Raw genomic sequence first — 14,658 nt, 5'->3', positions numbered from 1 at the left:
ATACTATACCTCTTTTTAGACATGACCTCCATGCCATGCACATGGCAGGGTGGGAAAACTCTCTTTGTGTATCCCACGCCGCCGACATGACCTTCTGCCTTACTCCGATAGGTCAGAAGCCATGTAGCTCGGTTTATTCCCTATCCGGTTGTAAGCGTACATTCAAGGGCGGCAGGTCTCAAGTGCGTATGCTTGCTTTTTAACCTCGCTTATGAGTACTTCGAATGACTTGAGACTTGCAACATAACCATAGATGGCTTGCCTATGCCAAATTGGATAGTTTGTGAACCTGTTATATACTTCGAAGCAGTAAAGATTAGAGTGACCCATTGCTACATCAAGAATCCTCACAAATTATAATTAGGATGGCACCCTGCATTTTAAATAATAACCGCGGATAAGAGGCTGGTATTCGTAACCCCTTTCTAGATTACCTAGACGTAGCTGAAAGGAGATCACGGTATGTATATTTTTCTCGTATATTTCTAATGAAGCACATTCTCCCTCGTTTTCAACTCACTATTCACACATGGCCTCCGAACTACTCATCGTAGCATATCTTCATGGTGCACGGGAACGGAAAGTACGCTCCCCTATCCTCTCTCATATACATATAAAGACCTCCAGGTTGAAGGACTTTCTTAAGCTCTCCCTGAGGCCCGGGTGCTCTCCGCACATTCTTCAACTTGAATACGGACCGGAACATCTCAGTAAGCCCTGCTTGGCCGGCGTCATGTCCAAGACGGACGTGCGGTCCAAGGCCGAAGTGGATGTAAGCGTCCAGCGGGCGACGCGGGTTCACTTTATCGGAATCAGGGAAATGCTCAGCGTCCTTAGCCGCGCCGGTCTTCGCAAATTCAGGTCAGCTACTCCTTAATTCTTTATCACGTTGCTTGGTGGGTATTCCACTTACAGAGCTAATAAAAATACGGTCACCAACACTAATCGATACCTCGCGATTGTCATCCTCTGTGCTCGTATCCCCGGTCGCTGCTTGACGATACGAGCCAAATGTCCCCGAGAGCCTGATACCTTCCATGCAATACCCGAGCATTAACGCGTCAGTTTCGCTCGAAGACGGATTGTTAGCGATACTATGGATCTCGGGTATATACTTGGATCCTTCCGAGGATAAGTAGTAGTCTACTGCTTGAGCGAACTATTTGAGCGTCAGTTACTATTATAATGTCAATCCTGGAGTCTTCGAGACGTACCACTTCTGCGATACTCGGTACAGATGCCGATGCAGTAGGCAGGACCCGAGTCCATGTAATGTCGTGGTTATTCATACCAGCTTTGGATAAACCCTTGACCAAATTATTACCGTACGATGTTAATGGATCGTTCTTATTTGACCCCCCAAATAGCCCGCCAATTCCAAAGCCCGTCACCGTCTTCACGTTAGCCTCGATCAATTTACCTAACTGACCAGCAACAGCTTTTGCCGCCTGTCGGGTTGGGAACGACTTCGTGGGATCGATGTCGGAGAAGATGCAAATAAAAACCACAGCAAGGACCACGTATAACTCCTGTTCGCTATAGATACCCTTCGGGTTCTCCTTTGTCTTGAGCGGCAGGTTGAATACACGCGCAGTAAAGTGTACTGGTCCAAGGTTTCCGACATCCCGGACAATATCGACAAAGTTCTGACCAGCTAGCTTATAGGTCTTCTCTTTTATGAGTTGGTCCGTGATATGGGAGTAAAATTTCTTGACTTGGGAATGCCAGTCCCCTTTGTACAGCTGATCGGGTGTAAGTTCTCTCTGGCTGGCATGGGAAGATGAATCTCTCGGATGCAAGCGATTCCCACTATGGCCCATGAGGTATGAGAGTCCGTCATTCCCTAGTACACTATACTTATCTTGATTATCGTGTATGTGTTGCGCTCCACTATATGTCGTGATGTTAATAGGAGGCGGAACAAACGAAGGTCTGTCATAGTTGAAGTGTTGAACTCGTCCTAAATTAGTCAAGATCATCTTGGTCTCACTTGGAACTGTATGTAAACACTAATTAGCTGCCATGTTTATCAATCATAATACATTCATGCACCGGTATACATACCAACCATGGGGTAGTGGGCATAGACTGAATCTCCTTTGAAGTGGTTTGGGAAAGCTCGTGTGAACAGCTTATAAAACACACAACCTTGGTTAATGTTCAGATCATACGCGACTTCGTTGTACCCCCAAGAGGTAAGACCACGCGGATGGTAGTCAGTAGTGTAGAAGCGGTCTCCTCGAGTCAAGCAGACGGCATCAGAAAGAATGACTCGAGAAATCGTGTAAGTAGGCTGAGCGATGTTAGTAATCTTCTTGTCATTATATACCACGAATGGAAAACATACGGCAATTCCGACTCCGGGGACCATTGGCTCCTTTGCCTCCTCGGCAACAAGCCCTGGGTAGAGCTCGACAAAATCAGGATGCTCATATAAATGGCGGAGTGAGTCAGCAATTTCAGGGTCAGAGTTGATATCTTCAAACTTCTCATACGGCTTCAGTCCAAAGTGCTTGCGGAACTCGTTCAAGCCTGCAACGTTCCACTTTCGGCCTTGAAGGATACCCAAGATTTCGACGGGCTTCATTGATTCCGGTACGTTGCGGCCACCGAATGCCCCTGCACAGTCTTCGATGGCGTCGGAGATACACCCGACAAGATCGTCATCGCTGAATCTACCATCGGAATTTCGTTTGAAACCCCCGAATACTCTCTCGGCGGGATCGTCTGGGATGCCGCTGTCGAATTTGGCAAAGCCCATAACCAAGTCTTGGTGACTTAGTTCTGATGGGTCTTTATGAAACAGCTCGCGGAAGAAGTCCTGTATCCATCGGTCGTCCTTATCCGAGATACAAGAGTGCCACCTATAGATTCTTGAGTAACCGTAACTCGAGATGCAACGGCTCGTTTGTATTACTTACCTGTAGCAAAGATTAAACTCGGCCGAAACCATACTGCCAGTACCGCGCTCAGACCCAGCGTTAGTGCCAACATCGTGGCCCATCTCTGCGCGGGGATCGAGAGTCCATGTAGTGTTGCTCCGATTGAGATTAACAATGTTTCTTACGTAGTCAATCAGCGTAATATTGATATACAACCCAGAGGTGACGAGTCGGGCAGTCTGAAAAAGATCATTGTCATATTTCTTCCACGCAGCCGCAGCCTTCTCTTCGCTTAGACCCGCACGCGGAGGCGTAAAACGGCCACCCTCGTTAATCGCAGCTAGGTTTGCTGCGACGTGGTTATGGAAACGGTTGAACATGATCAGAATAACGCTAACTCCAGGTGGCGATCCAAGAAGCCGCTTGTCCGCAAAGGTGTCGGGTTTCATCATTCCGTCTTTGAAGGTCCTTACGGAGTCCTGCATAGCCTGGTTGCTTCCGTAGAGGGGGGAAAGATCCAAGTACGAAGAGGTCTTGGTCTTGCTCATGTCGGTATGGTCTGTCCAGAAGAGATCATGAATAATGATAGTTGCCCAATACCAAAGCACTGAAGAGACATTGTTCGGGTGCTTGCGGTATTTAGTCCTCTTCATGACCGCTTCGAAAATGAGACCCGGATCAGGCATGGCTCCTAGGGGTACAATGCCTGGGCGGCAACTCCTGGCGTATGTTGATCCGGCCGCTCCAAGTTGAGGGTTAGTTGGGTTGTTCCATGACCCATCTGCCATCCTGTATTCGTGCTTCTCGCCCACATATAACAGAGGTGGGTGGTCTAGCGTATCCCAGAGCTCGTTCAAGAAGGTATTGGTGAGCTCCTCTCTGAGCCGTGAGCTATGAGGTAGTCCGGCGACAAGCTGTATGACACGCTCCATTATCATCGTCTTATCGTCTACAAGCTGTTCTCCTTTGACCTTGCTTCGGGCTAGATCTAGGACTGTCTTCACATCTGTCATAGGTATTTAGTAAAACACTGTTTTCCGGCTGTTCGTGGCGACATACCTTTTAGGCTGAGATACTTCAGGTCATTCTTCAATCCTGTCCTTTGAACTGTCGTGCTATAAGTGCCATCGCCATTCTGGATGGGGAGAGGTCGTCGTAAAGGATTTAGCAGTTGTCCAAATTGGGTAAAGACCGTTGAGACACCTTCACGGTCGGCCTTTGGGGGGTGCTCGAACTTCTCCTTAGAGGGTCCTGCTGAGTATCCTGAAGGCTTGCTCATTGTGGTAGAGCTGTTGGAATCGATATGGTGAGGTCTACTGCCGTTGGTTCTATGAACCCCGTTGCCTATTGTTGGGTCTCCCATTATGGTTCGCCTGCAAGAGTCAACTTTCTGAAGAGTCAAGTAAAGCTGATAGGTACAGTGTAGTAAAGTATGAGTTCCAGAGACTACTTAACATACACAAGATTCACTTTAGTAATAGTACAACCCTCGGCTAACCGCCTTCGTTAACTAATCGAATCAGAAGAGAATTCCGAGTTCGGATATAGATCTAATATGCTTGGACTACTTAACTGGACTCTTCCTTACATATGCGACTACATAGATCGGGTACCTACGTGGACTAGCTCTCCTTGAAACCAATACCTACAAGCTTTACGTAGCACGGCCTATCCCATCAAGGAGGCGACAACGGTCAGAACACCATCAATACCTATGCATAATGGATGACATAAAATCAACATTTGGCGTATTGGCGTTCACTCTACTGGCCCTAAACCGGACTACATCATGCATTTAATATATCGATTCTGCAGCCCTTTCCACATATTATGAGCGCCGCTGTACCTACATAGTAGTATAGGTATAGCAGACCAATAGACGTAAACGTTATCATCATCATCATCCACATATTATGAAGTATCATGTCTTGAAACTAGTGACAATTGTCTTCCTTCGATAGAAAAGCAAAACAACCCCAGAGAACTAATAAGATTAACCGGTTAGCCACATTTCGTCACACTCGGTAACCCTTCATATAGAGCTGAACAACTACAATTAGTATTGATCAACGTTTATTATATCCAATCCTATGCCAATAAAATATTATAGTCTAGTGGTTCCACCAATAATATGTTGCGAGATGTAAGATGTCAGACCACAACTATTACATAGCCGGTTAGAACTAGCCATTTAATATTATATTGCAACCTTAATGCAGTTTGTGATACAGTCGGGCTTGGATATCTGACTAGAGAACTCCTTGAGTTTGTAAATGCTTATGGCCCTGACAAGTTATCCTTTTCAACAGCAGCCGAGAACTATAGCTATTCAAGTTGAATGCATAAGTATCTACCTAACTAACCAATATAGGTGGCTGTCAGCCAAAACTTGCTTTCTGGCCATTCGCAGACATGCTTTTTGACTATGATCGACCTAGTGATCTCAAGGGGGCATTTGTCCCAATAGCTAGGACATGATCGACATTACGTCCTCACCAAGCCTCTCGACGATCCAATAGTTTGCCATCGAACGCCTATTTGGCTTGGCGAAATTGCTTCGTATATACGGCGGTCTTCGGACAGTCGCATTAGATTCTCGCTGTATACCTACATAGGTAACCTAGATATCCTTGGTGGGTTGCTTAACACCAAGCTCTACCGTGTAACACCGCACTAAATTATCTTTTCTAATGGACCGGCATCATTTAGTACCCGAAGGGCATTGCCGGACGGGTTGCGAGGATTCAAAAGGGCGTGTCACGACGTCCTCGAGTCTCGATGGGGATCTGGATTACCGTAGTCACGCATGGACAACGATGGATCCAGCAAAGAACTCTCGTACTCCCCAAAAGCTTGTGCTGTGTTTCGACGGCACAGGCAATAAGTTTAGAGGTGACGACAGTGACAGTAACATCTTGAAGATATTTAGATGTTTAGATCGAGAATCGGGTGGCCAATGTATATATCTAAGATCCGTTCTATAAAGCAAGCAGGCTTTCTTTAGACCAACTCGCTAACCGTCGGATTAGATCACTACTATCAACCGGGGATAGGGACATACGTAGTGTCCAACTCGCTGTCCCACACGAGTCTAAGTGCTAGATTCCGATCATGGTACTTGAAGGCCAAAGACTCCGCCATCGGCTCGAGTTTCGACCACCATGTAGTAGGCGGATATCGATTCCTCATGCGTTTCTATCAGCCAGGAGATGAGATCTACTTTTTCGGCTTCTCCCGAGGAGCCTATGTAGCCCGCTTTCTAGCGGAGATGCTTGACTACATCGGCTTACTTTCGCATGGAAATGAAGAGATGGTGACCTTTGCCTGGAAAGCATTTTCTCAGTGGCAGAGTCGCCAGTCTGACCAGACCGAAGAACATCAGGCACAACGACAGGAGATGTATCGATTCATGAAGGGATTTCGGGAGACATTTAGCCGTCCTGTTAAGAGGATCCGATTTTTAGGGCTATTCGATACTGTCAACTCCGTTCCTCGATTCGAGTCTGCGTGGATGCAAAGGTCCAAAATGCCATATACTGCGAGAAGCAGCGCCAAAGTGGGTTAAATAATGCAGCAACTATTATAACTATTATCGCTCGTCTGACTCATTACTAATTAATCATAGGTCATTCGACATTGCGTATCTATAGACGAGCGTCGTGCAAAGTTTAGACAGGACCTCATTTACCAAGGGACTAATAAAGACAAGAAAGCACACAGGCACTTGCACGAAGTTATGCACGACAAGTATCGCACAAAGCGAGGCGCTGTCTCGGAGTTGACATCGAATAAGAAACCAGAGAGAGGACGACGCGAAACCTTAGCTCCCCCTGACGAACATACGTTCCGACCCCATTCCCGTTCCCGGTCTCGGGCAACGAGAAGCTCTACCGACAGAACGAGCCAAGTCGGCAATGATAAGCCGGAAACTGCTCATATGAGCAACATTGACGAGGATTCGGATGATGATGAACAAGACATCGATGAGATCTGGTGAGTTGCACAATACCAAATAACCCCTAAGGATAATAGTAGCTAAAGTCAAGACAGGTTTGCCGGTGGTCACGGCGACGTTGGAGGTGGATGGGAGATCATGCCAGACACCAAATCTGCAAGCCATATACCCCTTACCTACATGATCAGAGAGGCACAACGAGCAGGTCTCAATTTTGATCCCGAGAAACTATCTGAGATGGGAGTCGCCGAACCTTCTGATGAGCCTAACAATAACGCCCGCCACGACGAGGCCGTCCCCGACATTCGCGTTGACAAGTCAAGCCCAACGAGCCAAGCTCCACCTTGCCTTGATATCCAACCTACGCATTGGGATCACTTTGATTTTATAGGCGATGAAGAAAAGAAACAACAAAGCGAACAAGACGTCCGGTCATTCCATCGGATGCTTCACAAAGCCCATCTAGCCAGAATCCACGACTCTCTGGAGTTTTCATCCGGCTTGAGCAAAGGCCAAGTGATGACCTGGAATATAAGTATGTCACCTCCCTACCCCTTACTCGTTCGTCGCTCTCGTGTACCTAGACCTATGCGATGGCCTATATAAAAAGATAACCGCTAATCTTGGTGATATAGTGGAGTATATGCCATTCCGGCGAATGGATCTACGACCGGACGGATCATGGAAGCCGATCCGTTGGCCGCTTCCATGCGGTGAAGTGCGAGACATCCCCCATACCGCCAGAATACACGGGTCGGTAATTCGACGCATGAAACAAGATAGCACCTACCGCCCCGGAAATCTCATTATTAGTGGCGGCGGACGCGGACAGCGCAGAGCCCCTGAGTCATATGGTATTGGCGAATGGAAATGCGTCCAAGATCATGAAGATCCCGTAGGTGAGGTTTGGGTCAAAGATACAACTGGCAACGCCGAGTCGTGAAGAAAAGTCTATGAGCTGATGGTAGGGAAATGTAACATTACATAGACTCGTTTCAATGTACTCGTTGTTAAACCAGACAATATCCTATACTTGCTCTCTTGGTTTGAATTCTAGTCTCAATTAACTCATGCACCTCACTAAACCATTCCATTACGCAAATATGAGAAGAGTGATTCTATATTAGAAGTTAACCGATCTATTAATCAACCCTACCAGTATTTGTAGGATCTACCCAGATGACCCAGCCAAACCGTCCAGTCCTATCCAGCACCGCGCATATATCAGCGTTACGCTGTAGGATTCTATGCTACCCCATATATCTCTAGCCGTGAGGACATATCGAGTTAGGATCTGTGAATTTAGCAAGGGTGCCAAGTGACATAGCCTATCTATCAACTCTACAGGAATGTTGGCCGGTGATTAAATTATTCGTATTGGCTTGCTTGTTATACATATAGACTAAATAGGCTCTTGATCGCCTCATTGCTACCAATGACATGAATGGAGTGTAGTATAATGGCATGGTGCGGAATCCAAGTTCCTTCTTTAGCACTATATCCGCAAGTTTCTTAAACCCTATTAAAAGACTCCATTATTCCCTAAGGGGTTGTAGTTAGGGATTCGGGTAGGTATACCTACAGCGCAAGTTGACCAAGTAGAGTCTCAGCCGAGAGTATGTGAGGTAGGCAACTATTTGAAAAGACCCCTTAATAATCTCGGAAGGGACTTCAGAGAACATAGAGAATATTTCTGAATAATATTGGTTTTCTTTTTGAATGGCACTAGCTTTACACACAACATTTTTACGATGTGATATAACTCAACAAACTTGATTTGACTTGACCTATTGGCGACGAAGACCCCGACTTCATCAACTGACTGTCCCCCTTTTTATTCACGGTGATTTCCTCCATTGCAATCCTCTCAAACAATAGTTCAAACATAGGATGCCTTTTTTTTTGTCTTCTTTTCCTCGTGCTATTGTCAAGTTGGTCACGTACCCACTTGCTCACTCCACGCCCGCCCTTTGTTTTGATATTCTCCCCTGAGAGACCTTACACTTTAAGATCTCTCTCTACAGAGGTAGGCCTTACTCAGCATAGCCCGCATCCAACCAAGTCTGCTGTAGCATAGTACCTTGCGAGTTCCGAATTTCGTGTCGTTCGCTCGTGGTTTCGTCCTCCCCAATCACGTACTCCAAAGAACTGCTTGCGACGATGCACAGGGGTTTCAGCCCGTCCCTTTTTTTCTCGTCAAAATGCCACACCTCCCTCACTCTCCTCGATCTTGCTAGTCATAATACAGGAGGGCGAAAATGGGGTATCTGAAGAATGATTTGATTCCATCGATCAAAAGGGTCTGTACGTGGACCCGATCCGTCAAGGAATATTAACCGGCCGCATTAATGTCGCGCGTAATGGAGAGGTCTAACCGTATCGTATCATGTACGCCATGAGTCATGCCGGAAAAGAACATAAGGGGATAGAAAGACGAAAAAACCAGGGGTTTGAAATTGGGAGAAGGGGTAAATCCCCAGGTCGATTCCGGAGAAGATCGTGAGAAATCTAGTATAACTCACGCTTTTGAAACAGTAGGAGCTTGTAATGGTCGAACACCTAGACACCGATAAATAGGTGAAGCGATGAAAGGTTTCGAAGGGATAGATGGAAGTATAAATGGTAGGTGTAGTAAATCAGGCAAGAGATAAATGCTCGTTATGCTTAAATTTTAATAATTCAAGATGCAAATGCAAGGAAAATATGATTATCCAAAGTTTTGTAAGGCCTCCTTCAGGGAGATTTTGTCTAGGTAACTCGAATCTCGCGGACAGACAGACTTTATCCTGTTGAGATGGCTGGTGTAACGGCCAAAGCAATCAGATCCATTCGGGAGTGCTGTCGAAATAGCAGCCCGGTCGACAGATGCTAGCCGCCAAACTAAACCAGATCGAATACCGCATGAATTGCGATATTCTTATGCTACCGGGGGGATAGCCGGAGCAGCGGGGATCTCAACCTCAGCCGGGACTTCGCCGTTGGTGTTCTTTTGAGGGCAATCGCGGGAAATATGGCCAGCTTCGCCGCACTGGTAGCACGTCTTGCCGGCGGTGTTTAGGGGGCCACCGTTGGGTGCTGTGCAGTCTCTGGAGATGTGACCGAGCTTCCCACAAGCATAGCACTTCATAGCCTGAGCTTGACAGTCGCGCGCGAAGTGGTTCGGCCCGCCACATTTATAGCACGTAGCCGGTCGGGGTCCACCGGCGAAACCGCCCCGGCTAAAACCACCGTAGCCACCACGGCCGACCGGGGCGCCACGTCCGATTCCAACACCGGCAGGGTTAGGGCAAGCTCGGGCTAGATGGCCTGGCTGACCGCAGTTGTAACAGCGACCGTTACCACCAGCACCGCTCAAGCGCAGAGTAGGGCAGTCGGCCTGGACGTGTCCGAGCCCTTGGCAGTGGTAGCACTGCTTCGCCTCGGTGGTACGGGGGAGAGGGCACTGGTTAGACTCGTGTCCTGGGCAAAGGCTATTAGCCAAAAAAGGGAACTCTATAGCAAAAGTTTATCAGAAGATGAAGGCTTACCTGGCTGCTTGCAGTTGTAGCAAAGGCGCTCAGCGGAGGAGCAAACCTCAGCATAATGGCCAACATTGCCACACTTGTAGCACGCTCGACGAGATAGAGAAGACATTGTAACTAGTCTGTGAGTCTGTGTAATTCCATTATCAGCACGACACTCTACATAAACTTGATCTCCCGCTATCCACTCTTGAATGACCCGTTTGCAGCGATGCGGTAGTGGTATGTCAGTATTCTTATTCGACGGCGGCCAATCTCCAATCAAAAAAGAAGCGGACATCTCGTCAGAAATACGAGTCCCAATTTATCCAGGTCACAGGTTTCCCATGGGAACAGGAGCGATTTGTAGATATTGCCACCGGGATATTCGTCTACTAACGGTATAGGTAGACATTAATCAATTTGGATGCAACCCAAAATGGTGGTAAGGTACCGCCACGTGCAATTTCTCGTCGGATAAAATACCCCACGAGGAATGGTATGGTTTCGCAAATTAAACGGATGGGTGCCAGGCATAGTTGAGTGGTTTTCTAGAATCTGCAGGTCGACTGGTTTGGTTACAGACGTTTGGATTTGTGCTACCCGATACAAAAAAATGTGAGATAGACAACCAAAGCTGCCCGACCGATATGAGATTCTAGTCGAATGTAGTAGTCTTTTAAAGAATTGTGCGTTTTATCGACTTGTTTCGAAGCCAGTTTTCCTTAGCTTGCGCGTCTCGATATTGGATCGTATAGATGGCCACACTTCAAATATATAAGAGGCGATATTCTCGTTACTATACTGGATAGTATCCGGTCGGGGGAGAGAATTTTCTTGGAATGTTGGCTGTCGGAAGGTAGTAAGAAGATCGGGTTGACGGATGGTTGGTTATGCGCGAACTAATCGAACCGCTCGCGCCGAGTTGATCAGGCCGGTAATGATAGAATTACGTTGTCGCTAGAGACTATAAACCATATATTCGGAAACTACTCGACACCTTCTGCGAAAGAGCGAGAGATGAAAATGTCTCTAAATTGGTTTGGAGTCGGCGCATTAAGAAGTTGTCGCGAAGTCCGTGGGTCGCAAGATAGGCGCGCATAAGAGAAACCAGACATCTGAGGGGTCCTTGTCGCGGCGCATAGTCCAAGTTATCAAAAGGTTACGCGCGCGATCAAATCGCATAAACGATAATCGCTATTATTGTCGCCGTCATCGCCGTTATCGTAGGATGCTGTGTAGGCAGGAATCGCTTGTCGCACAACATGAAGATGAAAAATAGATAGGTCGGGTTCTGGACCTAGACCTGTCGCTGTATTGTACCACACACACCATTTGCGCGCGCCGGGCCATTTCTTGCAGAATGCAAAAATGATACGTAGATCAAAACGATATAAAAAAAAAGTTTTTAACTCACATTTCCCTTAAGAACCTTATGACTTCCTGCTTATTCCTTCTCAACTCTACTTCTTCAACTTATACTGCTGCTATCCGTTCAACCAACAGCAACCTTCTCCAAACACTTCGCGACCTCCAAGGGGGGGAATTGATGATAGTATGCGATTACAATACGATTCGATGAAGATGTAATATTTAGGGTCACGGACAAGGAAAAGGAAGGGTTAAGAAAAGAGAGAGGGACGAGGGAAAGGGCAAAGAGGGCACAGAGTGAGGGGGGGACAGGTTCCAAGAATGTGGAACCCGGCGGCGGGCGAAGGGGCTACTCCTCTACAAAATAGGTACCGGATACAATTGCTTCGTAACAGCTGATGCGCCATCTAAACCGGCTACTAACGTAGTAGATACCTGGTAGATACTTCCTAATAGTTACCTATAAGTCCCTAGTGTAGTAGGCCCTTCCCTGCATACAACATGTACGTGCCTACCTTAGTAGGGTTAAATTACCTATTAGTAGATGGATCGCCAAATTCTAGTGGAAGTTCAGGTAGGTAGTTACATGTACTTCGGGTTTTTCATATCCCTTCTGTTCTAAACTTCCTTGTTTTGTTTTAATTAACTACCTAAAGTATTGCTTACATTTTTTTTTCTTCTTTTCCTAGGTAGTATGTATTTGCGTACTATTTAATACCCCATGTTATTGTCGATAGGCTTTTAAATATTCTTCCTTGCGTTTGTGCTACATCATTTTCGTGTTACCATGTTATACTCCTCCTCGCCCACATAGCCCCCATCGTCGACCTCTCCATGTGCGTTAGAAGAGACTTAGACGAGCTGAAAAAAAAAGGGACATGATCTAGTATATTCGCTATTTTCCACTTTGGAGTTTGATTCGCTGACTTACCAACCAATAATAATACTATCTAACATTCCCCCCCCTTTATTCTAGTGTCTTACGGTTTGCTGCCCTGCATAACTACCGCGAAAAATTTCACATCTACTAATAGTACCTAGGTACTATCTAGGTAGGGAGACATGGATCTAATGTGATCCAAAGTCTCACTAGTATACTTTCGTAGACTTTAGCGAGCTACCATCAAATGCCAACTATCCCGATTATTTTTGTGTTGGTTCGTTTTCATCTCTTATATCCCTCAAAGTTGTTTATACAAATAGAGGTACTATATACTACGGTACCTCGCCTTCAATTTCACGTGTTTGTATATCTTGCTATGTTGTCATAAGAATGATACACTAATGAAAGTCGAGAAAGTGGGCAGACTCTCGAATAACGAGATGAGAAGAGCTACATTCTTCGGCGAATCTCATGCTAGTTAGCCTACTAAAGCTGATGATCCTTCGTGACATGATCCCCGGTTATCCATATGGTTTAGACGTGATACCCGACCCCACATCATGGGACTTGAGGCCCGAAGGACGCGCAGAGAAGACTGGTTGGAACGGGACGGGATAAAAAGGAAAAAAAAAAAAAAAAAAAAAAAAAGAAAGAAAGACAGGGTGATAATCTGGAACTGTCTAACCAAGCTCTTCGAACCTTGCATGCAGTAGATGAACCCTAGGTACTTGAGATAGCCCTGGCTACCTAAGGTTATTATCAATCATTTCCACAGATGAGAATATTTCGTTTAAGCATTGCATCTTCGAGGCACCTGGTGAAAGAACAAACTGCTGGAATTTGGAACCTGCATATTAACGCCACATGGCTTCGATAGTAATGAGGAGCTATTTATTACTTACATGTATCACATAGTATATACATCTATACATCTAACCGAGTCCTTTGCCTGTACATACATACCTAGGTAGGGGGTAAGGGGAAAATGTGGGAGATGTATTAATCCCACCATTATCCCCCTCATCCCTCATCAGCCTACAAAGATCCTGCCCCTCCATGTAAATCCTCGTGCTCCAACCAATCAGAGCTCCGTCGCAAGGCCGGGGGTCGTAGAATTTCGCTTCCGCCTCGTTGATCTTCCAACATCGTCAACTTACCGGAATTGCGACTGTGATCGCGATCTTGATTAGTCACATCTCGTTGGAGCATATTGGCACGCTTCCACCCTCGAAAATCTTGATAGGATTGGTCGCGTCGTAGTTAGTCTCATTTAATATCTCACTTCTTTAACCTCATTCGCGTAGGTGTGTCTATTAGAGCGGCAAGTTCCATACTCATAAATGATCCTCTAAATTTTATATCGAAAGATTTATGTAGTAGAATTAGAATACGTTAGTTATAAGTTTCTCATAAGACCAAATACCCATACCAAATATTCGATATCCCAAGCGAATATATACCAGTTAGGCTAGGTATACAGACTCATATATAAACATAGCCTATCGCTATACGAAACAAGTAATCAAGAAGGGCCTCGCGATATAGCTCGGCTAACCATGTTGAGCCTCGGCGCAACGACACGACACCTAATCACGCTTCTTCGTCGATCATAACATAAAGAGCAGCATGCCGAAAGACTTAACAGGGTCTATTATCCCGAAGTCAAATTAATTTCATGACCATAGGAAATTAGATATATGTTTCTAAATAGCTGACAGCAGAAAGTACTTGCTCTCAAATACATTAATTAGCATAGTTATACCCAGGTATATATTAGGGACATAAAGTTATTATTATCACCGTAGTTATATTTAATAATACACAACAGCCTAGGACAAGCCGACGAACAGCCTTCGTAACTTCATGGCATAGTAACGAGTACCTTCAGAATAGAGTCTTGTGTAAGATGAGGGAAAGCTGTCCTTCCCCTCCTCATCTCGCGATAAATATAAAATAGTTAACTAGAACTATAGCTTTGTCTCTTCGATAGCGCCTGCACCATAAATACACATAGTAAAAATTGGTTCGACGTGGGGTCCGCCAAGAGAAGAGGACTTGATTAGCAGA

The 14,658-nt window shown here is 45.9% G+C and overlaps 2 protein-coding genes across 2 annotated transcripts; one reads left to right on the top strand and one right to left on the bottom strand.

The window, feature by feature from the left end:
* Positions 1–541: 541 nt before the first annotated feature.
* F5Y00DRAFT_254290 (heme peroxidase) lies at positions 542–4,161 on the bottom strand (the record flags this gene model as incomplete). Its single annotated transcript, XM_048010146.1, has 7 exons — positions 542–847; positions 914–1,159; positions 1,215–1,996; positions 2,065–2,293; positions 2,348–2,864; positions 2,922–3,888; positions 3,942–4,161. 7 exons carry the CDS (start codon positions 4,159–4,161, stop codon positions 542–544), a joined length of 3,267 nt encoding a protein of 1,088 aa, XP_047862946.1.
* A 1,537-nt stretch (positions 4,162–5,698) lies between these two features.
* Positions 5,699–7,780, top strand: F5Y00DRAFT_271492 (uncharacterized protein; the record flags this gene model as incomplete). The annotated part of the gene is made up of 5 exons (XM_048012807.1): positions 5,699–5,840; positions 5,912–6,438; positions 6,508–6,875; positions 6,933–7,372; positions 7,473–7,780. 5 exons carry the CDS (start codon positions 5,699–5,701, stop codon positions 7,778–7,780), a joined length of 1,785 nt encoding a protein of 594 aa, XP_047862945.1.
* Between the last annotated feature and the right edge of the window lie 6,878 nt (positions 7,781–14,658).

The sequence above is a fragment of the Daldinia vernicosa genome (assembly GCF_022497035.1).
Source record: "Daldinia vernicosa strain CBS 139.73 unplaced genomic scaffold F5Y00scaffold_38, whole genome shotgun sequence".
Classification (NCBI taxonomy): domain Eukaryota; kingdom Fungi; phylum Ascomycota; class Sordariomycetes; order Xylariales; family Hypoxylaceae; genus Daldinia; species Daldinia vernicosa.
Note: the sequence above shows the minus strand (reverse complement) of the source record. Positions and strands in the feature narration are given on the sequence as shown.